Source organism: Balaenoptera borealis (assembly GCF_965194805.1).
Source record: "Balaenoptera borealis genome assembly, chromosome: 10".
NCBI lineage: Eukaryota > Metazoa > Chordata > Mammalia > Artiodactyla > Balaenopteridae > Balaenoptera > Balaenoptera borealis.
This window is the reverse complement of record NC_138874.1, coordinates 63,703,731-63,728,932: the sequence shown is the minus strand read 5'-3', so window position 1 is coordinate 63,728,932 and position 25,202 is coordinate 63,703,731. Positions and strand designations below refer to the sequence as shown.

General features: G+C 58.1%; 1 protein-coding gene across 7 annotated transcripts in view; it reads right to left on the bottom strand.

Moving 5' to 3' along the window:
• ZMIZ1 (zinc finger MIZ-type containing 1) overlaps positions 1-25,202 on the bottom strand; it is a 233,614-nt gene that overhangs the window by 13,866 nt on the left and 194,546 nt on the right. For 6 of the 7 annotated variants that reach the window (XM_082408761.1, XM_082408764.1, XM_082408763.1 and 3 more), the window contains 10 exons: positions 22,409-22,553; positions 12,196-12,310; positions 10,934-11,151; positions 9,780-9,978; positions 8,509-8,799; positions 5,594-5,776; positions 4,565-4,642; positions 3,709-3,883; positions 3,048-3,189; positions 1,003-1,213 (listed from right to left, as the gene is read on the bottom strand). In XM_082408761.1, the coding sequence (XP_082264887.1) occupies positions 1,003-1,213; positions 3,048-3,189; positions 3,709-3,883; positions 4,565-4,642; positions 5,594-5,776; positions 8,509-8,799; positions 9,780-9,978; positions 10,934-11,151; positions 12,196-12,310; positions 22,409-22,553 (1,757 nt within the window). The remainder of the gene's footprint in view (positions 1-1,002; positions 1,214-3,047; positions 3,190-3,708; positions 3,884-4,564; positions 4,643-5,593; positions 5,777-8,508; positions 8,800-9,779; positions 9,979-10,933; positions 11,152-12,195; positions 12,311-22,408; positions 22,554-25,202) is intronic. The other variant, XM_082408762.1, reaches the window with a different exon arrangement.

Here is a 25,202-nt window from a genome sequence, read left to right as displayed (position 1 = left end):
GGAAGAGAGCCCTTGAGGCCCAGGATGTGTCCTGGGACCTGCGAGCTGGGGACCCAGACCGGGGTCACTACCCGGGGACAGCTGCTGCTGTCTATGCCAACAAGGCTGACTCTGATGCTGATATACCCCTGGGATGTGGTTATGGGACACAAGGCATCAAGATCCAGGCCAAACTCACCTCCTAGCCTTGGCCCTCCTGCCCCTCGCCCCGCTGTTCCCCATCATGCCTCCTCCACCCTTCCTGCCAGAGGATGTTGTCCTGTCTTCACTCCTCCAGGAAGCCTTCCAGGACTGCACCCCCCCCCACAAGCCCCCGCAGGCTCCTCACTCTGACAGCATCCCCAGTCCTGTGACTCTTATCCCCGGCTGGTCGTGGCGCCCCGACCCTCATAAGGGCAGGATCAGAACTCTTCCTTCTCCTCCAGGGAGGCCAGCAGGGCAGGGCAGGTACTCTGCAAATCCCCGGGCAAGCCCTGAGTGCCAGGCCCTGATCTTGGGGGACAGGAGTGTGGCTCAGACGTGGTCCCAGATCAGTGAGTCACAGGTCAGGGGACACACATACACAGTTCTGAGACAGCATGGTTGGGTGACAAAGGGAAGGAGTTAACTCCAGACTTGGTGGAGTTGGTTCTCAGGGGAAGAAATGATTAGAATATAAAAATTTCTTGCAAATGAGGCACGAAAGGAGCCTAGCTTTGAGGGACACACAGAACTTCCTCAGTGGAAGAAGGTGGTGGGCACGGGGGATGGTGTCCAGGAGGAGGATCTACAGGAGCAAAGGGAGGTGAGTGTGTAGACCAGATGGAGGCTGCGGTAGGAGAAAAGGCCAGGCCTCGGACCAGAGCACGGCGGCCTGAATTTCACCCCACGGCTCTGGAGGGGACTGTGGCACATTTCTGGGGTACTCCTGAAAGATCACTCCTGGGGAGGGGGTGATGGAGACCCATGACGTAGCTGAGGCCCAGAGGAGGCTGAGGATCTCGGGCCCACCCGCACACTCACGCAGCAGCAGGCGGTGACGGTGATCTGGATGGTGTTGCGGCCCGGCTGGCACACGTGCTTGAGGTGCAGGGGCTTGTGGGATGTCTTGTTGTCGCCGCGCTCGATGGTGAGGGGCGTGGCGTTCACGCTGACCTGCACCGAGGCTGGCCAGTTGGTGTTCATCTGCCGGTCCTCGTGGTGGTAGCACTTGAACTGCAGCTCCAGGTCAGACCTGGGGGCGGGGCGAGGCTCAGGGCGGCTCTGCGAAGGGGCTGCCCGTGGCCTCCATGACCCCTCCCTCACCAGAGCCCCCCACCGAGTCACTCAGTACCCCGTCCTCAGCCACGAAGGCTCCCCGAGCCGCCTCGAGCTCTCCTCTCTCACCCTGGACGTTCCCCTGCCCAGGCCTCCCATCAAAACCCATCCCAACAACCCAAATTCCCCCCATGACGCCCATATACTGTTCAACCACAGCCCCACACAGCTCTGGCCACAATCTGCCTCAGTCCCCTGCATGGAAGTGCACCTCCTGTTCCCCCAGGACAGAGACAGATGGACAGACGCTAACTCAACGAGGCCAGCTGAAGGCTGATTATGCCCTGAGCTCCTGTGGGAGAAGCACCCCAGGCCAGGGGCTGCCTGGTTCCGTTCCCGCCCCCCTACCCCTGCGGTGGGCCCCAAGGACACGGCACCGAAGGAGACCACAGATGCATGAAAACTGAGCAGGGCCAGTGGCCGAGCCACAGAAGGTCTCGCAGGCGACGGTACTCACGGCTAAGGAGCAGTGGGTGAGCAGGGCCCCTGCATGGGGGGGTCTCTCTACCCTTTTGCCTGAGTGTACTCCCGTGCCCTCCTGCCCACCCCAGCTGCCTCTGGCCTGCTCTGTAGCCGGCTCAGCCTGCTCAAGGCAACGGGCCAGCTGTGCGCGCACAGTTGTGTGTGTGCACATGCCCAGCTCAGACACATCTCGTGCCCTCAGGGTGCTCACTGGGCAGCTGAGGCCTTTGGTCACTGACACAGCGAGGCAGTGTGAGTCCTGCCCGAGGAGGAGGAACCGAGGGTGGAGACACCAATGCGTTCTGGTGTCTGAGAGACCCGGGCCCGAGTCCCAGCTCTGCCCCGTGCTAGCTCCGAGGACTCATTCAAGCTAATCACTTCTCTGGCCTCAGTTTCCTCACTGTCAACGGGGCAAGCAATGCCTACTCATAAGATCAAAAGAGATCAGGTGGGGGCTTCCCTGGTGGCACAGTGGTTGAGAATCTGCCTGCCAATGCAGGGGACACGGGTTCGAGCCCTGGTCTGGGAAGATCCCACGTGCCGCGGAGCAGCTGGGCCCGTGAGCCACAGCTACTGAGCCTGCGCGTCTGGAGCCTGTGCTCCGCAACAAGAGAGGCCGCGACAGTGAGAGGCCCGCGCACCGCGATGAAGAGTGGCCCCCGCTCGCCGCAACTAGAGAAAGCCCTCGCACAGAAACGAAGACCCAACACAGCCAAAAATAAATAAATAAATAAATTAAAAAAAAAAAAAAAAAGAGATCAGGTGTAGGAGGCTCAGAACACAGAACCTGGCCCAGCAGGGGGCCTCCAGACCCCTCACTCCAGCGCCCACTGTTTGAGCAGCAGCCCCGCCCGGTGGCCAGCTGCAGGAAGGACCCGGCCCTGTTCCCGCTCCTCTCTATATTCCTGGCTCTGACCACATGAGCCACGTTCAGGGCCAACTCGGGGGCCCTGCTGGAACATCCTCCTTCTCAGCCTGCGCTAGCCACCTTTTCCTCTGGGAATTTGTTCTTGACCACTGTCTCATCAGGACTGGGGTGAGTGACAGCAGCTCCCTGCCCTCAGGCCACTAAGCCAAGGCAGATTTGTCTGTCTCCCGGCACCTGCAGGTTCGCTTTGACACCCCCAGGGCCTTGCACACAGCAGGGCCCAGTCAGCAATGCTCAACAGGTGACGGTGTCAAGCAGATGCTGTTACCACGTGTCTCAGGCGACGCCAGGGCCCAGGAATGTCAGCACCGGGGCCACCTCCATCCACCCGGCTCGGGCTGTGCTGTGCCCTGACGCTCACCTCCACATCAGCGTCTGGTGGACCGTGGGCCTCAGGTGAAAGACATGGTTGCTGACGGCCAGGTTGTGCTCCAGGCGGAAGGGCTCCAGCACCACACCATCCCGCACGGGGAACGTGAGCCGCAGCTCGTCATTGTGGTTGGCTGCGCGGGGGAGGAGCAGGTGAGCAGCACGGCCCTTGTCCCGGCGGCACACGACACGCACCCTTGGCTGCATGCTCTGGGTGCGTGTGCGAACAGGGCCACGGCAGCTGGGCTGTGTGCTCAAGGGCACACCAGGCAGCCCCTGGCTTCTTCCGGTCCCTCCGACCGCATCCTGACCATCCCTGCCTCCCATTCCCACTCACCCCCCGCTCTGCATCCCCTCCTGTCTCCACCTGCTCCCTGCTCTGGAAGCCCCGGCTGGCTTCTCCTCCCAGCCCTTTGCCACAGCTGAGAGTTGCTTTCCCTCCCAGCCTCCAGCCGCTCAGGCAGGTCGTAAGGAGGCCTGCTCTCACACCCTCTGCTCTTTCCCGCGCCCAGCCCCCAGAGGCAGGCAGGCAGACTTCCAAGCCCCCGACTCCTGGCACACTGTGAGCGGGGTTGCGGTGGGGGGGGAGGTGGGGGCAGGTGGAGCTGGCTTGATGAGGGAGGGAGGAGGGAAGGAGGGAGTAGGGCGCTCACCTGGGGGTGGCGGCAGAGCGCTCATATTTGGCTTGATGTCAGGTGGGAAGGGTGGTTTAACGTCTTGACTGGGGGACAGGTATGGGGGGATGCTGCTCCCAGGGGTCATGGGGGGCGTGGGGTTCCCTGGAACAGGTGAGTGGGGGTAATTTGCCACAGGAACCGGCCTGGGAGGCTGGAGGGAAAGAGAAACCACATATAGGTTATGGGCTCACAGGCATAAGGAGGGACCATGGCTGTGGACACATGCCCCACCCACCCTAGGGTCCTAGGGCTATGGCCCTTGCTCCCCTGAGGGAGGAGAGCCCCCCAGGAAAACCCCTTCCTCCACTCTGGCCACACTCAGGCCTCTGCCTCTATGGGAAGACAGGTGGGCCTGGAAAGGTTCTCCCCACCCTTCACTTGGGTCACGGCACCAGGGGGATTGCAAGGTCCCCAGCCCATTTGACCAATGAGGACACAGGCTCAGGGTGACGGGGAATTCGCCTAATATAATCTTGGGAGAAGAGGAATGCTAGGAACAATCCCAGGTCTCCCGCTGCCCACATCATGACTCCAGGCCACGTCCTTCATCGCCACCCCACCCCACTGGGGTCCCCAGATGGAGTCAGACATGAAGCATCTCCAGGAGCCCCTTCCCTTCCTCTCTTAGTCCCCACCTTGTTTTCTTCCCAGGACTGGCCAGGTCCACACTCATCCCTGGCCCACCCATCTGAGATGCAGATTCTCCAAGCATCTCTGGGCCCTGGAGCGGACGACCCTACTAATGTCCAGAAGGGCTGGGGCAGGAACAGTGAGGCCCCCTCTAACATAGTGCACGTGGGTTATAATTTCTGAGATGGAAACTGAAACATACCCTGTTGACGTTCCCTTGGCTGTAGCTGCTGTAGCTGCTTCCAGAGAAGGTGTTATTTTGTCCATTAAACTGCTCTGGCTGGTAAAGCAAGATAAACAATGCCGTGAACGGAAGGCAGAAAAGCTACCCTGCTCTCCCTCCTGAAATGAAAACCTTCCAGGAGGACAGGGGATGCTGAAGAGGCCCGCCCAGTGCTGGGGTGGGGAGTGCGGTGGGGCCAGAGCACACCACTGCCACGGTCAGTGTTCTGCCTCTCTCTGCCCATAGCTACTCATTGAGCAAGTTTATAAAAATAGCAACACCTAGTGTGCTGCAGTCGGGCTAAAAATAGTAAGCCCATGTAAGCCAAGGGGTGGGTAGTCATGTAAGTTGGCATGATTCATTGGCAAATAAGTGTAAAATATTTCCAGAGTCTTCCTCACTCCTGAGAATGTACTTTATAATAATCCCAAAGAAGGAAAGAGCTACGTGCCTGAAAACATTCATTATAGTACTATTTCAAAAGTGAAAACTCAGAAAAAACCCAAATGTCCAACAGAAAGAATAAAATGTGGTGTGGTTCCCAGGAGAATGTCAGGCAGCCATTAAAAGTGACAACCACGGGGAGTGTAGCAGTAAGTGACACGCTGTGTTCAAGTGAAAGAAACAGATTCAAAATTACAACCGTAACAACAACTATACAACACGGTTGATGTCCACATGCGTGGGGACAAAGTCTATAATCAAACGTAAATATATCGGGGTGGGTGCTTTTACTTAAAAAAAAATATTTCCTTCATTGTTATTATCTCGTACGTGCTATAAATAGTAAAAGGAGAAGGAAAACCATCATCTGAGCCCCACGAGAACAGGAACCAAGAAAAGCCAGTCTGTCACTCTGGCCACTGCACGCACAGCTCTGAGCACATGAGATCACATCCAGAAATCTCCGCCTGCCCCCTGGTGACAGCCAGGGTCAGGATGACACAGGCAGGGGTGGGGAGGTGAGGCGGTAAGGAGGGAAGGGGCCCGTGGGGTGGCGGGACTCACCTTGTAATACTGCCCCATGTTGACCGTGGGGGGCGGGTACTGCCCGGTGCTCGGCTGGCTGGGCATCCGCTGCCCGGGGTAGCTGGGAGAGGTGAGCGGCCGTGGGGGATTGGGCGTGGGGTACTGGCCTGGCTGGGTGGGGAACTGGCTGTTTGGTCCGTATTGCTGGTTTCCGTAGTTGGGCTATGGTGGCAGAGAAAGGAGCGGGGAAAGGTCATCAGTGTCTCGAAGCCAAGCTGCCCACCAGATGCCAGGACGCCCCACCTCCTCTCCTCTGTCCCTGCTGTTTTCCACCCACCCAGAAAATGCCTGCCACGCCTGAAAAGGAGAGCAGCTGAACCAGATGATGCCAGGGGCCCTTCTTGCCCTGACACCCAGGGACATTACATCAGCCTGTCTGGCTCGAGGGCCACCTCCCCATGAAGCTGTCTTTCTCAAAACTCCATGCCCCTTGAGCTTGGGGGTACTTCCAGAGCCCCCTGCTCTTGCCATCATGAGGGTGCTTGATTCTGAAGCCCCCTTTGGGTCTCCCCTAGTGCTTGGTATGTGACAGACAACAGGATGCACTTCCAGAAAGGTGATCCCCAGCCCTTGCATTCTGAGGCTGAATCTGGGAGGCACTGTCCCCGTACCCCACACTGAGCAGAACAAACTGATGTTTAGTTTTGGGCTACTGGTGCAGAGGTCAGGAGAACCAGGCTGGTGAAGGGACAAGGCAGCCCCTCTTGGGGGAAGCAACAGCTCCAGAGAGGGGCAGGATCGCTGTCCTGGGAGAGCCACTCCCACCCTCCAGTTGCTTCCCTGTCTGTAAAATCAGGTGACTCGCAGGGCACCCCAGGCCATTACATCCTGCAGAGTCAGTGCTTCTTCCCCGTCTGTGAAACTTCTTGTCTATTAACTGTCTCTTTTGCCCTCTAGGCTCAGAGGTCCAGGAGACAGCTGTGTCTCAGTGTACGGCAAAGAACAGGCCTGCAATTAATACTTGCTCAACACATGAAAGAAGGGCAGGGGGTAAATGGCAGAAGAGGGCAGTTTGCGTCAGCGCTGAAGAACTCTGCGGAGCTCGCGCTGTTGCGATATGGCAGCTGCTCTGTGTGATGGTGGGGTTCCCACCACATCACTGCAGGACAGGAAGGGGAGCCCGGGCCTGTCCACTAGTCCCTCTGCGGGACCAGGTGACCTGACCCCCGCCCCCGCCCCCAGGTTCCGACAACTCAGAGGTTCTATGAGTGTGTACTGAGAGGTGAGGCCAGTCTTCCCAGACGGGGTCAGGACCTGCAGGCTGTGGCCACCAGTGTCACAGCCCAGTGTCGGGCATTTTGTAGCTGGGTAGTACCAGCAGTCTATTGAGGATGATTTCGTAAAGATAACTGAGAGCCTTTGGTGTGCCCTGCTGTGACAGGTAAGAGCTGGGGAGCTAACGCCGGTACAGGCACAGGGCTGACGTCAGGCTAATGACCGGAAATTCTGCTGCCTTTTCTGTGATCGCCTCTTTGGGTGCCAGCAGCTGAGGTTGGGCCGACCGATGCATTCCCAGCCCAGCCAGAGGGAATGCCGGGAGTCTGAGCACAGAGGGGGCTGAGAGGGCCCAGAACTCATGTGGGGGCTGTGCATGGGAGTGAGGCCCACGGGTCAGGCCCCCCACCCCCAAGGACAGCCAGGGCCTTGGGAGCTGCCATCCTTCTCCAGCTTCTCCCTGAGCTGCTGCTCACCTGGAGGGGGTCTGGGCCTGACCCCAGCTCCTGGGTGTTTGAGGACGTCCCTGACATCTCCCCTCTTGGACCCAGGACATCCCCATCAGTGGCCAAGCCACCTTCTAGCCCAAGTAAGGGTGGATGCTGAGGGGAAGCACATAGACCTTCAGGGAACTCAGGGTCTTTGGGCTCTAAACGCACTGGAAGCCCAAGCGCAGTTCTGAGATGGGGTGGAGCCAACCTGAGAAGAGGTGAGCCAGCAGAGCCCTGGGTGATGCTCGGGAAGGGCTCTGTCCAGGTGAGGAATCAAAGTGGGCCTCTCGAGGAGCGTGTGCAGGCGCCACGATTCTGGGGTCTCTGTGTCTTCCGCAGGTGAACTAAATCCTTACCCAGGTACCCACATAGGCCATTTGCTGCCAACCCGTTTTCTGGGTGCTCGCTGAAGGCCCTGTGATACCCCCTCCAAGAAATCCTTCTCCTGACCTCACGCTGAGTTCCACACACCGCAAGGTGCATCATTCCCTTGTGAGTTCCAGCTTAGACCTTATCTTTCCTGCTGAAGTCTTGGTTCCTGGAGGACAGGAGGTGTGGGTTTGCTTCCTTCGATCTTCACTGATCTCGCGGCTGAGGTGGCTGGGCACCCCAACGGGCAGCCTTCCTCCCGACAGAGCCCCAAGAAACATGCTGTCTGCCTTCCAGTCACTTCTCTCATGTGCACGGCCTTTAGATCTTTACAGGGTTTTGTCTCATCTCTCGCTCTTGGGTGTGAGGTGCCCTCATGTGGGTGCGAGGAATGGGGACCCAAGGAGGTTTAGTTCCTTACCCAAAGTCGCCCAGCTAGTGTCTATGCCAAGACAGAAGAGAGTCCTAACAGCAGCTACTGCTTGCTAAGTGCCCGCCCATGCCGGCCCAGGGCCAGGCGCTTCACGTACATCCCCTCACTCAAGACTCCCAGGCAGCCCCAGGAGGTGGGTTGGATCGTCAGTGCCTTTTACAAAAGAAAAAATGGAGACTCCAGGAGGTGACGTGACTTGCTCAAGGTCTTCTGTATGTGAAATGCCAGAGCTGACCTTAAACTCAGGAGCACCTGACTCCTAAGATTCTGCCTTCTGGTCCAGGTTTCCCGAAGGTCAATCCATGCCCTTTTCAAGGAACTACCCACAGCACCTGTGTCGTCCCCACCTCCCACCCTGCCCACCGGCTGCCAGCTGTCACACTCACCTCTCCCGGGTATGGCCTCTTTATGCTCTGAATGGGAAGGGACTGGGGCCGGGGGCCCGGGTAGGTCTGCTGGGGCATCCGCTGCCCGTGTGTGCCAAAGGGGCTGATGCCGGGTGGCCGGGGTTGGTTCATGCCCATGGGAGGGCCGGTCATCCCCGAGGGCGTCATGCCAGCCGCCATGCTTGCGGGGTTCATGCTGCCCCCCATGGAGGCAGGCCCCCGAGGCCCGGGCTGGTTCATGAATTGGCTGTTATACGCCTGGGTGGGACCCATCTGGAAAGAGGAACAGACCTTCAACGGGAGAAGAAGGAAAAAAAAAAAAAAAAAAAAAAAGAATAAAATGCCACATGCATTGAAAGTGCAGGGAAGGAAGGAAGGGTGGGGGAAGTGGGGGGTTCGGGGTTGGAGGTTGGGCACTTTCCTGTGTGGCTGCAGCTGGTGACCAGGTCCCAAAGCACCACCGGCCTCGTGGGCTCACTGCTGCTCTCTGCAGGCCGCACAGGAAAGATGCAGCCCGAGGGGTGTTACGGGGTGGGGTGCAGTCACTCCAATGCACAGGCAGCGTTTCCAGGGAGGCAGGCAAGGAACGGGAAAGAGGGTGCAGGGGTGGCGGGGTAATGGGAGAATGGAGGTGGATAAGGATGGAGGCAAGGGCCCCTTTCCTGGAAGCCCCGGCCCCACCCTCGTTCCTCAGCCAATGGACACACACCCTCCATCCGCAGTCCGAGGCGGCCTCGGCTCCCACCTGTGCCCACCTGCCCTGCTGTCCCCATCCTGGACTTCCCACCTCCACGCCTGTCCTGCATTTCTGCAGGGGGGCTCCCCCTCTCCTCACACCCCACCCCATCCTTCTGAAGGTCAGGGGAGCAGAGCTGGGACCTGGGCAGGATACACAAATAGGATGACTAGGAGAGCACTGGTCTTCAGAGGCCACCGGGGGGGACAGACTGGTGACAAGGCTACTTTAGACATAGCCTGTTCTTTGGTGAGTAGAGGCCCAGATTGCAATATGGAACATCTTTCCCCATACCCAGACACACACGAGCCACCAACACACACAGAACAAACACAAGCTCCCAAACACACCCCCACCACTCTCAACCACACTGATACGCCCACACCCTAACACACGCCCCTCCTTGTGCTTCTAAGAAAACCTAAGTGCACCCTGACGCCATCAGCTCCCCTCGGCACACAGACACCAACACCCCAGCTCTGATCCCCGGGGCTGTCTGCCTGGCTGAGTGGCCCAGGACTAGTGTGGCCCTTACCGGTCCATACTGGTTTATATCCTTATTCTGTGTTTCTTGCAAGGCTGCCACAGTGGCCGTAGCTGTGGCCGTGGCCGTGGCCGCTGCTGCTGCTACTGCAGCTGCTGCGGCAGCGGCTGCCGGCTGAGTGAAGTCAGCGGGCGGCCTGGTGTGCGGAGGGATGCCCATGCCAGCAGGGGCATTAGGACCCCCAGGGTAACTGCGAGGGAGAGAAGAAGGGAGAGTTAGATGCTGCCCTGAATCTCAAGATGAACCCATGACACGCCCACCTTGGGCGGGGAGGGAGAGGTCAGGCCGTTCCAGGCCCTTGTGTCCATAGCTCACAGAGCGGGGAGGTCTAGACTAAGAGCCCGGCTGGGACAGGGGCCTCCTGGGGGTTGTCAGCCCCTCGCGCCACTTGGCAACCACCAAGCCGCCAAGCTGCTGTGTTCCTGGAGCCCCACCCGGTGCTAGTCGGTGATCGCTCCTAGGCACTAGGTCATGGCGCCCTGGGCCACACCCGTCAGCCCACCTTCTGGACGACACCTAGCCTCAGAGAACCCGAGCAACCGGCCCATGGCCTCCGGCAGGGGATGGCAGGGTGGGGATGCAGCTGGGTCTCACCACGAGGCCCTACTGCGCTGACACATGGCAGGGCTGCGGTTGGCCCCGGGGTGCCTGGCAGGGGTGAGGCCACAGGGCAGAGCAGGGCGGGCGGCGAGAGGAGGAATGGGGTGCCTCTGCCCCGCCCCACGCCCCTCCTTGCCCTCCCCCTGCCTTGGACCGAGGAACCCCAGCCCTGCACTTCTTCCTCCACACCAGCAGAGCAGAGCTGACCCTCCTGCCGCCCAGCTCTCAGCGTCTCCCAACGTATAAAGACATGACACAGAGAAGGGTCATTTGAGAAATGCAACTGCAGCCCTTCAACCCCACGGGCTTGACGGCTCTCAATATGCACCCCGGCTGTGCAGCATCTGGCCTGCCGGCCAGCCCCCAGGATGGGAGATGACTGTGCCCCGCAGGCACATGGGATACCTGAGGACAAGGGGAGCGCCAGGCTCCCCATGCTTCCCAGGCCAGGAAGCACGTGCTGGGATTCACACTTGACTCCTAAGCCTGCCTGGAGGGGAAAGGCAGGGCTGATGTGCCCCTTGCGAAGGCTGCTCCCTGCTCACCTGGCCCCGAAGCCCCCGCTGCCAGGGTAGTTGGGCCGGCCGTACATGCTCTGCGGGATGTAGGGCTGAGCGGGGCCGGCCTTGGCTGAGAATTGCTGCTGCTGCCCAGCAAACTGTGGGGAGTTGAGGCCGGGGTTGCTGGTAGTCATGCCCGACGCCATGGGGTTGCCGCCTGGATTCATGGGGTTGTTGGCATTGGCCATAGGGTTCCCGAGGACCTGTGGGCAGAGAGAGGGGCTGTCATCCAAGTGGGTACCCCAGGTGGCATGGAGAGGGAAAAGGAAAAATGGCAGGGGTGGGGGTGGAGACAGAGGCAAAACAGAGGAAGGACGACTGAGGAAAGGAGGAGAAAAAGGGCGGGGGGGCTTTTTAATTTCATCTGGGCACGGACGGTTGCCATAGTATATACATGATTAGAAGGGGGGTAACCTAGCCTGGAAGCAGGCAGCGGAGATGAGCACTGCAGCCTGTGATGGAAGGAGGTGAGGCTGGTCCAGCACCAGGTGGCAGGTGGGAAATCTCTGGACTTCTCAGCCCTCCTGCCCTGCAAAGCCATCTGGATGCCCAAGGGTCAAGCCACACAGAGGCCCTGGGCTGCTGCTCTGTGAGGGCAAAGAGAAGCCCAACCTACCAGCTCTAGAGGGCGGCAGGGTCCTGGCCGAGGGGCTCCCTGTGGCCCGAGACCACAGGTAAGCGCACTGGCTCCCTCCAGGGCGGCAAGCAGCCCTGAGCCTTTCATGTGGCCGTGGCAGAGGCCCAGTAGCAGGGAGAGGAAGGAGCGGAGGAAAGAGGAAGGAACAAGAGCGGGAGGCAGGGTTGATAGGGATGTGGAGTGGAGTTTGTCACAAGTTTTAGGCTCAATCTTTTGAAATCTAACCCAGGCCATCCAGGGTCAGAGACCCCAGGTGTTGGAGCCCTGAGGCCAATAATACCCAGGAAGTTCTCCTGTTTATCCAACCAAAGTAAATGCAGGTCAGGAAAGAACCCCTTGTTGTGTGTCAGGTGAAAAACATTCCCTCAGGAAGGCCCGAGGGTTGGGGCAGTGCACAGGGGCCAGGGGCCATCCTCCTGGGGCAGGTGTGGACCCATCCTGGGTAGAGGTGTGTCCACAGCTGGGTGTGCCCTGAAAGCTGGTCTTTCCAGCCGGGGAGAGCTTGGGAGAGTGAGCAGGGCTAGCACGGCATGGTGACCCGAGCGCCTCAGGGTTCGAGGGATGACCCCGCCTGGGAGGGGCTGTTGCTGGGGGGAGGACAGGCTCTTACCTGGCTCTGGGATGTGTTGGTCACTCCCCAAACCGTGGTGACCACGGAGAGGGAGCCGGGAGGCTGGTTGGTGTTCTGCTGCCAAGGGACAGAGTCATAGGGGAACGACCCATCACTGCAGAGGGAGACAGGGTGGGGATCCTCAGGGGCTGCAGACACAGGCGCAGACGGAGGCATGCCCCATCTACTAACCCCACCATGCTCTGCGGCTCCCATCCAAGCCCAGGTGACCCCCATTCTCAGTCTGTTCTGGATCCCCTAGGCCTGGCATGGTGTCCAATGCAGAACAGGTGCACCTGGTAAGGTGACCGATCGTATGACAGCGACCTCTCCCCCCATCACTGTGGACGTGCCACCCCCATGGCTGTCTGTCTCACCTTAGCCCAAGTCCACAGGCCATGCTACGGAGGAAGAGAGACCTGCAGGCTCAATCTAAGCTCTGCCTTCGACCATGCTCTGCTCTAAGTGGCTCTCCAGAAACAGCTTTGGTTCCTCCGCACCAGCTTCCCCTCAAAGCTACCCCGTCCTTTCTCAGAAAAGGTCCGAAGGGCTCCAGTCTAAGTCTCAGCTCTTCCCCTTCCTCCTGACCCCTCAGAGTGAGGTGGCCGCCCTGCCTGGCTGATCTGGTCTTTGCAAGGAGCCTCCTTATGTCAGGTTTTCTTCCTGGATGACAGGTAGTGGCCTACCTGCTGTGCTTCCTCCCCTGCTCCCACCCCGATCTCTCGCGCACCTCCCTGCCAAGCCAATCTCCTTCAAACACCTAAGACTCTAGGCACAATCAAAGACCTTCCTTCAATGGCTTCCAGTGTTTACACACAGAGTCCAAACTCACACAGCAGAATGGTTTACCCCATTGCTAATCCCAGCCTACCCTGCTTCCCATCTTGGTTCCCACCTCTCTGGGAGTTCCTGGCCCCAGCTGTTCCCCCAGTCTCCTCTGTAGTCCCAGCAGTACCCACCTTGTTTGATGACATCTCCTGAGGAGCCCCCAAAGATCAGAAGGCCCGACGCCCAGCCCTGCATACCATAAGTGCTCAGAGATGGCTTTCTATTAGTTGCCATGGTACAGATGGAGAGTGAGGTCCAGCAGACCCCAGGGAGAGGAGCAGGGGCACAGGCTCGAGAAGGAGCCAGCGAGGTCACAGTATAAAGAACATGCCAGGGGTGCCAGCCCCCAAGGAGTGCTGGGCTGGGGCTTCCTCTCCCCTGGAGCCGGTCCTGCGCTGACTCTCCAGCACCTCTTACCGAGAGAAAATCCCAGACACGGCGCCAGAAAGAGCAGAAAAGCAGAGCACTCACATCTGTGCTACCACCTCTGCCCACGGCATCCCGACGGGGGTGAGGCCTGCAAGGCAGCACTGCTGGGTAGCTGGGGAGTGGGGGCAGGTGGGAGAAGGGGCTTCTGGAGGAGGGTGGCTTGGTAGGAAAGCACCTTGTGCCTCTGTCTGACTTGTGCCTTCATCACAGGAAGTCAGCAGAAGGCAAAAGCTGACTCATACCCCAGCCGAGCAGCCAGCCCAAGCCCTAGAGGTCGGGGCAACTGGGAATGGAGGTGTGGGGAACCAGCCCAGAGGTCAGACTTCCAGGAAGGAGGCGCAGGATTGCATGACAGGTGGGCAGAGGGGCGCCGGGGGTCTGAGCCTTGTGCCCTGCTCCTTGCCAGGCGGGGCCCTCGGTCAAGTTGGGTCAGATTGGAGGGAGGACTGTGTCACTGATGCTTGCTTGCTGCCCCCCTGCCTGGACACCACCCTCTCTGCTAGGCCAGCCCCTGGTTTCCTTCCTGTCTCTGCTCAGAAGTCACCTCACCGGAGCAGCTATCCTGACCTCCTGGGAGAAGAGGACCCCCCAGCCCCAATCCCTTTTCCTCTCACTCTGGCCTTTTTTTTTGGTACTGTGGGTACAAGTCCTGCACCTGCCCCTCCCTGGCTCAGGGCCCCGGTGCAAGTTTCCGAGCCTGTGTGCACTCAGTCTCCTCATTTGTTAAATGGGCATAAGAACAAGACACTCCCACCCCCGCTCTACTCTGTGTCTTCAAACTGCAGGTCATGACACAAGAGTGTGCTGTGACACTGAACCATGAGGGGGAAAAAAGAGGGAATAAAACAGAAAGTAATCAAGTGTGAGCACACAGTAAGGAGGAATATCATCCCTCGAACTGACTTCTTGATGTTATGCACGAGCACATGTGTGCTCTGGGCTCGGGGTAAATGTGCGCATTACTGTGGATCTCAGGCTGGCTAGCCTGAACATGGGCCTCTGTGGCCTAAGTCTGACGCGGCTCAAAGAGGAGACTGCAGACAAAAAGGCTTTCTTAACTGGAAAGTGACACAGGCTTTAGCATTACTCATGATTTCTGGGGGGAAACAGCAGGTCTAGAACTGCAGGGAGAGCAGCTGTCCTCAGGGAACCAGCCTGACCGCCCCCCCGCCTCTGCAGGCCAGATGTGATGTGGGTCAGTGGAAAGGGGGTGAGGCCCAGGTGCACAGGCCAAAGGTGACCGACAGCTCACACTCTCTGCATCTGGGGGCACTGCTGGGGGGCCTGGGAACCCAGAGAGCCCGGATGGGGCAGAGAAGCACAGGAAAACAAGCAGGGCCTGCTCCTCAGCGCAGCTGGGCTGGAAGAAGCCCCGCTCTCCCAGGAGGTCACTGGGGACCCGGGGGCACCACCTGGTCCCAGGGATGGCACGACAGTCTCACAGGGAGGCCCTGCAGGCTATGGTTTTAAACAACAAAGAGGAGACCCTGGACACCCGCCCTCCTTCGGGGCCCTCACCTTAGGTGTGCCTGGACCCAACACAGGACCCCAGCAACCGAGCAGAGCTTAGGCCCGAGTCTGTCCTCTCTCCCCAGAACTCTTGCCCCATAAGCTCCCACCAACCCTCCAGGCTGAGGTCTGGTTCCAGCCGAGGTACACACCTGGCAGGCTCAGGAAGTAGAGCCCCCCCGGGAGCCCCTCGGAGCCTGGCGGGGACCCACAGCTGCTGCCTCACCTCCTCAGGCGGGGAGGTCCCGGCTCCCTGGGATACAGGCCCTCGAGCAAGCTCCCAACTGCCCTGCAGCTCGTGGGTGGGCCTTGTGGGCGGAAACCGGCTCCTTCCTGTTTTGTCCCCTCCGCCCCAAGCTCAGTGAGAAGCAAACTTAACCAAGGTTCCCAAACTGGGCATTCCACTGTCTGGCTGGACGGTTCACCCCAGAGCCCAGGTGCACACCCGGCGTGCGCGGGGTACACGTACGTGTGCGCGTGCGCACACAGGCCCCGCTGGCACGATGCTCTCCACGCGTGCGGGGGGAGACGGGCACATGCGTGTAGGGTGGTCTCGGGGACCTGCTCGCCCCCACTCGCACCTGCTGCAAAAGCAGAAGTGGCAGCCGCACCGACAGGGCTGTGACTCATCTCCTGGGGAGACGGCTCCTGCTGGCACGGAAAAGGCACTCGCCCCCATGGGCCCACGGTGGCAGTCAGCCCTGCCGACGTCTCTGCCCAGACACAGACACTGCTGTCGGGCGGGGCTGCCTGGCTCCCAGTGCCCGAGGATCAAGGACCAGCCAGGTTCTTGGGCCCTACCAGGGTGGGAGGGGCTCAGGGTGCTGAAGAGGAGGCCTAGGGGCTTAGGGGTGGCCGGAGGCTGTGTCCCTCCTCTGCAAGTACTATTTCCCCAGCAGACATGCTCAGGCCAGGTCAGAGGTCCCTGGCATTTCAGCGCTGCCCACTGGGAACCACTTCCCTCCACCTGTCCATACCTGGTTCAGAGGGAGGCCAGCACCCCTGGGATCTGAGAACCCACTCTTAGTAGCCCTGCCCAGCTCTGCACACCTGCAATCCAGCATGGTCTGGTCTCATGCCACAAGCCACCCCCAGCCACAGTCCTGTCCAGCCAAACCTGCCCCAAGAATCCTGTTCCACCTACAGAGGCACCAGTGCCAGAAGCCACTAGAATTCTCAGCAGTGTTCTACCTGCCAAGCAACTCCCAACACAGGGGCAGCTGCTTCCCTACCTCTGTGCCTCTTCTCGGCCTGGGATGCTTTGTCCTCACCCTGAAAGATGCCACTCATCCTTTCCAGGCTCCTCTTCCAAAGGCTACCTCTTCCAGGAAGCCCTCGCCCCATCTACTGGCCTGAACTCCACTTTCTCCTCACATTTCTGGGGCCCAAGTGGGAGCCTGAGCGAAAGCCCTCCTGCCTTTTTCTTTTTGCCCCAGGAGCCCCAGGTCCTCTGGCTACCTGTGCCTGGCATGATGTCTTCACACACCTGCAGGGCTCAGGAAGCTTCTAATAAAAGTGCCAGAAAGAAACACCACCTCTCTGTGCTTGACCTCAGAGGGATGCCTTAGAATGAATGAATGCATTCATTCATTAAGCCTGACTGCTGACCACCTACAGTGTGCTTGTGACCACATGGGCACCGGCACCCAGGAAGCGAGAGGTCCTGCCCTCCAGGGAGGGGGACAGAGGAAAGCTAATGAAGTGGCTACTCGCTCTCACTATGCCTCAGTGTGCCATCCCTCGCCACACCCAGGGATGAGAAGAGCCCCTCACTCAGAGGGCGGTCATGAGGATTAGGTGAGCTCACATGGGTAAGGCAAGGCCTAATACACCCGGGTACCCTGGAACTACTGGCTGCTGTTACCATTGTTATGATTCATTGAGTGGCTTCTACATGTAAGGAACTGTGTGAAGTGACTTGCACACAAGAACTCATTTAATCCCTTGAAGTGGGCTCAACAGACACATGTCTTAGGATCTGAGGCTCACAGGCTCCCAGAGGTAGTCAAGGGTAAGGTTGACAGTGGGCCTGGCCACTGTCCCAGGGAGCTTAGGGTCCAGTAAGGTGGCGCTTCCCTGTACAAAGATGGCGATAATGCAAGGAAGCATCTATTACAAAGGCCATCTAGAAGTCCACGAGAACTCCAAGAAGGGGCATAACTTCCTAAAAGTTCTTGGGGAAGTCAGCCAGTGAAGGCACACAGGAGACCTAAGTTATGCTTCAAAGACTGGCTGCACACAAAACCCAAATAGTGTCCCAGGAAAAAACACTTTATACATCAAATCACTAGCTTTGGCCTGGACTGAGTATACTGGCAAATATGCAAGGACCCTGACTAAACATTTTTTAAGCTAATATTCAAATGGCAGAGGGAGGCCTCAAAGCACAGTGGTTAACTATCTGGGCTCTGAACTTAGATTCTTTGGGGTCAAACCTTGGCTCTGGTAGGCCACTGATGATTTCTATGACCTGAGCCGTGTTACCTAAGTCAGCCTCAACTTTCTTATCTGTAAAGTGGGACTAATACTAATATTCTTAGGATGAAACATACAAATACAGGTAAAATTTTGCACAGTGCCTGGCAGGCAGTCTCTGCTCAACTGTACCTATACTTTTCTCTCCATTTCTCCAGCTCAGTTGGGGTGTAGGTACCCATATTTGCTTGATGATACAGTGATGGTGCTTAGAAGTTTTGCAAATAGGCTATCAATGGGAGGGGGTGTTATTATCATTCCTGCCTGTTGAACATATGTTCCAAGATCATTCCTGCCTGTTGAACATATGTTCCAAGCCTCTGAGGCTTTCCTTAGTGTTCCTCTGCCTTCCTTTCTCTCATAAACTCCTACCTATACTTCAGAGCCCAGCCTGGATGCTCCCTTTTGTGACTCTCCTAAGCAGACCACCAAGGGCATTTTACTCTGTTCCCTCAGCACTTCTTTTCATATATTTTACAAAGAGCTCTTCACACTGCAGTTACAGCAGACAGTTTACATGTCTGTTTGCCAGCCCCATGGGCACTGACCGATGTTTGCTAACTATGAGAAAATGAGTAAAGAGAGAGTGATGATTCCTGGTTCCCGGGCACCTCCTGTGAAAGTGTCTACACAGACATTCATGGAGGGAAGTGGGAGGAAGGGCTGCGTTATTTCTTCCCTTGCACTTCTCACAGCCACTTTATTTGGGAGAAATAACAAATTCCTATTAAGGGTATCGTCAGACCTTAATTAATTTCCCTCATCCAGCTCTACTGGTCCCGTCTCTGCGCAAGGCTGTAGCGTTACCACTAATGACACACCAAGCCAGTGAGGAGCTGACGCTCCCACCATCTTTAATTTAGGGGGACCATTAGCAGCGCTCTCCATCATCACAATCAGTGGGGACCGCTTCCTTCCCTCCCTGCGGTGAAACTCAGAGAGGAACTGGTGCAGCTAACTGCGTATTAGAGGGTTTTAAATTTTTTCAAGAGGAAGGAGGAAAGGAAAAGATCCTTGCATCTTGGCAATCTGGAACTGATGGATTTATAGATCCTTCAGTCTCCCTTTCATTGCTTTTTTTTTTTCCCCTGGGGGCAAGAAGAGGGGTCTATTACAAACTGAGCTTTCGGTGCGGCTGTACAAAAAAGAGCTAAAAATGAAAAGTGGTGAAGGTGGTGTGATGGGACCAAGGAAAGAAGAGGACCGGCAGTCAGTTTTGCTTGATCCCTTCTTTGTCGGTTGACCGTGAATGAGCACATCTGAGTCTGATGGCCCCAGGTTGAGGGTTCAGAGAATAATGACTTGTCCACGGGGCTCCCTGTGTCCAGACCTGGCAACAAGCGTATTGTAAGTCCTGTGCTGTTATTCCATGGCTACACATGAGGAAACGGAGGTAGAGAGAGGATACAGAGCTGCCCATAGTGACCCAGCGAGAAGATGGCAGAGCTGAAACTCGATGCCAGGCAGCTTGGCTCCAGGGCCTGTACCCTGCCTGCTATACAGAGTGGAGCACAGGGCCCTGCTCAGGATTGGAGGGGAGCACAGGGCCGTGCCCAGAATCTGAGGCGAGCCCCAAGGCCCCTCCCAGGAACCTCTCCTCTGGGGGTTGCAAGTCCCTCACCTGGAGGGGAAGGGTGGCACCCCTTGGTCTTGGAGGCTTCCCCAGCTCTAGTAGACTTTGACTGTAATCAAATTAAGAGTATAAACAAGATTTATTAGGCTTTCCATTACTGTTGTAGCACTGATTTGCACATGGACAATGTGCTAATCACAAATGGCTTTTTCAGCCACTCACTAAAAATCTGGGAGAAGGCAGAAATATTTGTTGGCCACAAGTCTGGGTCACTGCAGGGACTATGAAGGGATCCTGCTGCCTGGCCGCAGGCCCGAGGCCCCTTCCTGCCCTGGGCTGGCCTCTCCCGGCCTCCCTTCTCCTGTGCGGTGCTCTGCGCACCTCTATAAAGTGGGAGGATGGCACACCGACGGCTCAGTGGTCAGGACCAGACGGGGACGAGCCCACAGGCTGCTCCACAAACCATAGAGCGCGAGCCAAACGTGTGGGTACCCAGGATTCCTCCTAACCGCTGGCACGCTCAGAAGCTGGCTCCAGGGGTCATGGGCGCAGGCCCCAACTCACAGACTGATGCTGTGGGGCCGACCTCCATGGCCTGTAATGGATGTGACCGTGACGCCTGAACTACAGAAATGCAACAGTCACAGCCTCCCAGCCCACCGGCCTGGGGCTTCAGGCATCCGGGCTCCCTCACCCTCTCCTGTTGGCTTGTCCTCAGAACCTCCAGACAAGGACCCCTGAGTCTTGGAATAGCCGCACACCTTCGAGCACCAAATCCTGAACACGCAGGGTCCCTAAGCTCGCCCCCCGCCTGAGGTCTCCTTAATGAAGGGGGAAGAGAAGCTTCCTTCCTCCAAGTCATTCAATACAGCTGTGGAGGAGGGCGGGCAGAGAAGACTTTCCTAGCTGTGACAGTATTTGACTTTCTCTTCCACCTTCTTTCCTTCTTGTTTGGGAAATTACATGAGGGACTTAGAAGGTGATGCACCCCGTTGGAGTTTCTCTGGAAATGAGGGACTCCCCACCTTGGGGAAATGCATGAAGTTACAGGTAGAGAGCAGCCGATCTCTAATCACAGGCCACAATGTGCCCTCGGAATAGCCCTGGTCTGAATGGACATGGGTTGGGCCTTGTTCAACAGATGATACTTCCTTCTGGTCTCAACTGTCCCACTATAAATCGGGAAATAGGGCGAGGGGTGGATTAGGGTCGGGTTAATGACCAGATACTACGTCACTGGTCTTGAATGGCTAGTGGGAGGGTGAAGGGCAGAGCGCTGTGTGTGGGTCAGCGCCCTGCCCCTTCCGGGCTGTGTGTTCTTAGGCAAGTCACTGTCCTGTTCTGGGCATTTCCCTTCCAGTTCTGCCCTTGGGGTGTAGGATACGGTCCAGAATGCCTGTCACCTTGCTGTGTTGTTACCCATCAACACTTAGCGCATCTTCCAATGCACACAGCTCGCCCTTCTCTGAGAAGCCACCTGCTTCGCCCTCTCTAGCACTCCATGGGCACGTACAGGGGGCTGAAGTGGGGGGTGGGGGTGGGGGTGGCAGGGCACTGGGTACCAGCCAGTGGCTCTTTAGCCCATAGCATTTCTTGGGAAAGCCAGTTCGAACTCATAGGATGCCATCTGCCCAGCTTCCAGCCCAAGTCCTTCAAGGTCAAGGCCCATATCCTCTGGGCCTCTTGACTGTCTCACCCTGGCCATCTTCCTCCTAGAGAACCCCAAAGCCAACCTGTCTGTCACTCACCCTAACCCTGCTTCCATCTGCCAGCTCCCAATTTTGCCTCACTGAGTCTTATTTCCCCAACCAGTGACAGTCAGCTTCTGCAGCAGAGACACCCTTCATCTGTTTAACCCTAGGACCAGGCAGTCTCATGCTTCCAGCTCAACTCAGCAGAGACCTGGCCAAGCGCTGGCTGCGGTCACGGCCAAGCGGGTCTGTGGCAGGTCCCCGGAGGGGCTGGCACGCCATCAGAGGCAGCTTTACTGAAATGACCTGCAGGAGGGATGGCTGAGGACATGAGACGTGGGAGGATGAGAGGCAGGATGACTCTGGCAGGATGGAGAGTTAAGGAGCTAAAAGGTAACAAGGGTAAATGCAAAGTGTGTAGCTTGGGTTGCACTCAGCCACAGCCTGTACTCAGCGGCTGGGCAGCAGTTCAGCTGGAGAAGACCTGTGGCTTTTTAGCCGAGCGGGGGGCAAGAGGGGGAAGGTGGACGGAAGAGGGTTTTGCCTCTCTAGAGCAGTGGTTCTTAACCACAGGTGATACCTCCACCCCGCAAGTGTGTGAGAGTCCTTTAGCAACGCCTGAGGGTCACTAGGAGAATCGAGTGGGCAGGGACCAAGACATGACATGCCCTGCAAACCCCTGCACCATAAAAAACTACTCTGGCCCAAATGCCAACAGTACCCCATCCTCAGAAACACCCACAGAAGGGGGCTATTCTAAGCATCAGAGCCGTCAGAGTCCTGACCGAGGGCGTAACGAGGCAGTGACCCTGAGAAGGGTCTGACCAAGGCGGGGAACCAGCCACATGTTGGGGACCATCCTGCTCGGGCAGCTGCTGGACCGAAGAACTCTAAGTTCCCTTCTGGCTCCAAGAATCAACCGCCTCTAATTCGATTTACAAAGCGTGGCCAGTACCAGACTTCCCGGCAGCGCCTCGATGGTGGGACCCAGGTGTCCTACAGAGCACTCTGGGCACAGGGAGAGCAGACAGCATGACAGGCCCCATTGTTCCAGGGTCAGCCCGCAGAGCGCTCGGAGAGAACATCCCCAGCTCAGCGAGGGACGTGGAGATGATGAACTGGGGCACTTGCTGGTCCTGACCACGTGCTCCTTCTGAGGCTGGTGAAGGGCAGACTGGACAGTTCCTTAGTGCCTGCTGGCCTCTGGCAAGCCCAGTCCCACCTGTGATGCTGGGTTTCTGGTGGCCCTGCCCAGTGCTGATGGCCCAGCCACACTCGGCTCCTGTCTGGATGGCCTGGGCTGTGACCACCAGCCCGGTGACCTTCCTGAGCCCCTTCCAGCCCTGCCTAAGACCCTGCTTAGGAAAGAGGGAAGGCTCCGGGTTCAGGAAGGCTAACTTTCTGCCAAAAGTCTAGAACCTGAAGAAGAGACAGCCCTCCACCAAAGGGACAAAGCAGTCAGGCTGGGTAAGCCCAGAGCTTTCAGCCTCTGTTTTGATGGGGGAGAAACAGCGCTCACCCACGAGGATTTAAAACACGACAATTGCATTTTAGAAAACGTACTATCCTCCCGGCTGTTCAGGGGCACCCACCCCAGTTCTCCCACCTGAGGGGCATTTCCAAGGAGACCTGGGGGCCTGAAGGGGGGCTGTCCAGCATCCACCCAAGCGGGCCCCGGACCCACCCCTGGTGGCGCATGCCCACTCACCTGTGCGACAGAGTGGGTTTCATGGAGCTCATGGAGTTGAGGGGAGGCTGCATGGGGAGTTTCCCAGGGGGGTCGCTCTGGCGGCTCTTCTGATGTCGGAGCAGCAGCAGGCGGCCGAGCTCCTCGCACCAGGAGGACAGCAGGGCTGCAAGGAAGGACGGGATGGTCAGCAGGCTCCTCGGCCACCTCACTCTGTGCCCAGCCCACCTCACCCACCCAGACTGGGTGCTCCTGACGCTGGCTTCGCCTCCACCTTGGTGTGACACCAGGAGAGTCACTAAGCCTCCTCAGGAGGCCTCAGTGTTCTCACCTGTATAGTGGGGCTAACACACCTAAAGGAAGGAGGACTGAAAAGCTGCTGTTACTGGAGGAGTAGATCAGAGGAGGGCTGATCGCAACGGCAAAGAGGAGAGAGTCAAGACAACAGAGCAGACAGCAGAGGCGGTGCCAAGGGGAGACCGGAGAGGGGGAGAGGGGCCAAGCACAGATCTGTGCCCTGGGCCCAGGTCAGGAACTGCTGGCCGCCCCCGGACATCTCACTGAAGCCCACCCACCTTGGACTCTGGACAATGGGCTCAACATGGCTTCCTCCCCATGGGTGGGACCCCAAATCACAAGTTTAAACAAAATCCAGATCCTTCCTGGAACCTGTTGACGTTCCCAGGAGTGCCTGCAGGGTCCTCCCTGACACTCCTCCCCCAAAAGTGCCCTGCTCGCTGAGCACGCGTGCACCCACCTTCCGGTCAGACCTGTGACTGGTCCCTGCACTGCTGGGCACAGATGCTTGAAAGGACAAAGGATTTCCAGGGCAGAGAGTGGCCCAGGGGTGGGGCAGGGGCTGAGCTAGAGTCTGCCAGGGGCACCAAAGGCAGGAGCACAGGAGAATCCTCCACATCCAGGCTTAAGGAGGCCTTGGAAACCAGGAGAAAAGCAACCGGAATGAACTGGGTGCTGGGAGACTTTCTTTCATCCTGAACTGTGCCGGTGCAGCCACCAGAGGCCAAAAGCACCCTCAAGGTCAGTGTTTCTGGCCAGTCCTTCCAAAGCGCATACGGGAGCTGAGGTTTGGGGAAGAAGTCAGGAGTCAGGAAGGCTGGGTTGTCACCACCTCGCTGTGTGACCCTTAGGAGCTCACAGACCCTCTCTTGGCCTCAGTTTGCTGGCAGGGAAAGAGGAGTAATGACCCTTGCCCTGCCTTTCCTCCAGGGCTGTGGTCAGGGGCAGGAGGGGAAACTGCGGAGACTGTGGAAGCAAAAAGCGTTGATCACAGCCCAGCCAATGCTTCACTCCTGCCATGAGTAATCAGCCAGACTGATCTGATAGTTCTGGAAGGCGTCGACCTGGTCAGGCAACCAGGAGCCTTTTGAACCAGGACTGCTCAGCCACTTGGCTGGATGCAGAGCCCACTTGCTTGTTTCCAGGGTCTCCCATCTGGACGCTGTACAACATGCTCCTGTGTCCTTTTCTCGAATCCACCCCACGTGATGCAGGATATCAGCTCTTATCCCCATCTACAGATGAGCGGACTGCTTCACTGCTCAGGCAGGTGAAGTCACTCGTTCACAATAACCACGGTCAGAGAGCGGCAGACACACAGATGGTGCCCCTGCTGCACATCCTGGTGGTGAAGCCCAAGGCTGAACCAGAATGTGGGGGAGGAGACGGAACTCTTCAAAAGGCCAAAACCAAGAGGCCATGGTCTCTGGCCCCTCTGATTCAACGAGAAACGCTTCGGGCCTCATCTGAATCATACCCCTTACCTCGTTCAGCAGGCACTGGGGGAAGACGCACAGACACACAAGGCCCCGGGGTGGCAGCACAGGGCTGCCACTTCAAACCGCTCAGATCCTGGATAGGCTGCCCCATCAGCCCAAGGCCCCGAGAGGCAGGGCTGGGGACCCTCTGAGACCCTGCCAGGCTCTGCCCGTGCCCATGGCCCAGGCAATCTCTGTCAGGAGTGCAGAGTGAGTGGGGCCCAGCATCTTTAGGAGCAGCAGGTTCTTTCCTGCCCCTCACTTGGTGGGCAGGGGCTAGGAGGCAGATTTTAGGACTAGCAGGAGAACCCCGTCCATCGAGTCCTGCTGAGAGCTGGCTGGGAGGGAGGTGCCCATGTTCCCAGGGGTCTGCTGGGGACCAAAGGACAAAAGAAGGGCTTTTTGTGAGAATGGGGTGGGGTGGTGAAGGGTCCCGCCGGGGTCACCAGGTGTGCAAAAATGCTCAACCAAAGAGGCACGCAAGGCTGAGATACAGCCTGTGCCCTTCCCAACGGGGCACCTGTTTCTCCCTCCAGGAGGGGGTGCCAGTGGGCGAGCTGCGTCTTAAAAGCTGTGTCCTGCCCCTCTCTGTGGGCCTCACCATACCACCACCTGCACAGGGAGGAGGGTGCCAGAGAGGAGAGGCACCACCCCCCGGCGTGTGTCTACCCAGAAACCGTGGCAAAACGCCCCTGAAGCGGGTGCCCAGCACACATCTGCCGCAGCTGGAGGGAGAAGCAGCCTATTCAGCGAGGCTGGAACAAACAGAAATGAATTTCCAGATTGCTCCATTCTTCTCCCAGGCCCCTAGTTACCGCTTCTTGTGCGGGGGGGCACCGGGCATCTGGAAACTCATTTGCACGCCAAGCACGAGGCCCGGCGGATCACAGCGATGGAGGGATCGCTCGGCTGCCAGCACAAAGGATGGCTGCAGATGGTGCCGCCTGCTGCCCGCCCTGCCCACGGCCACCCCTCCCAGCCCGCGCTCCTCCTGGGGCCAACACGCCATGGGAGGGGATGGGGGCACAGCAGGGGCATTC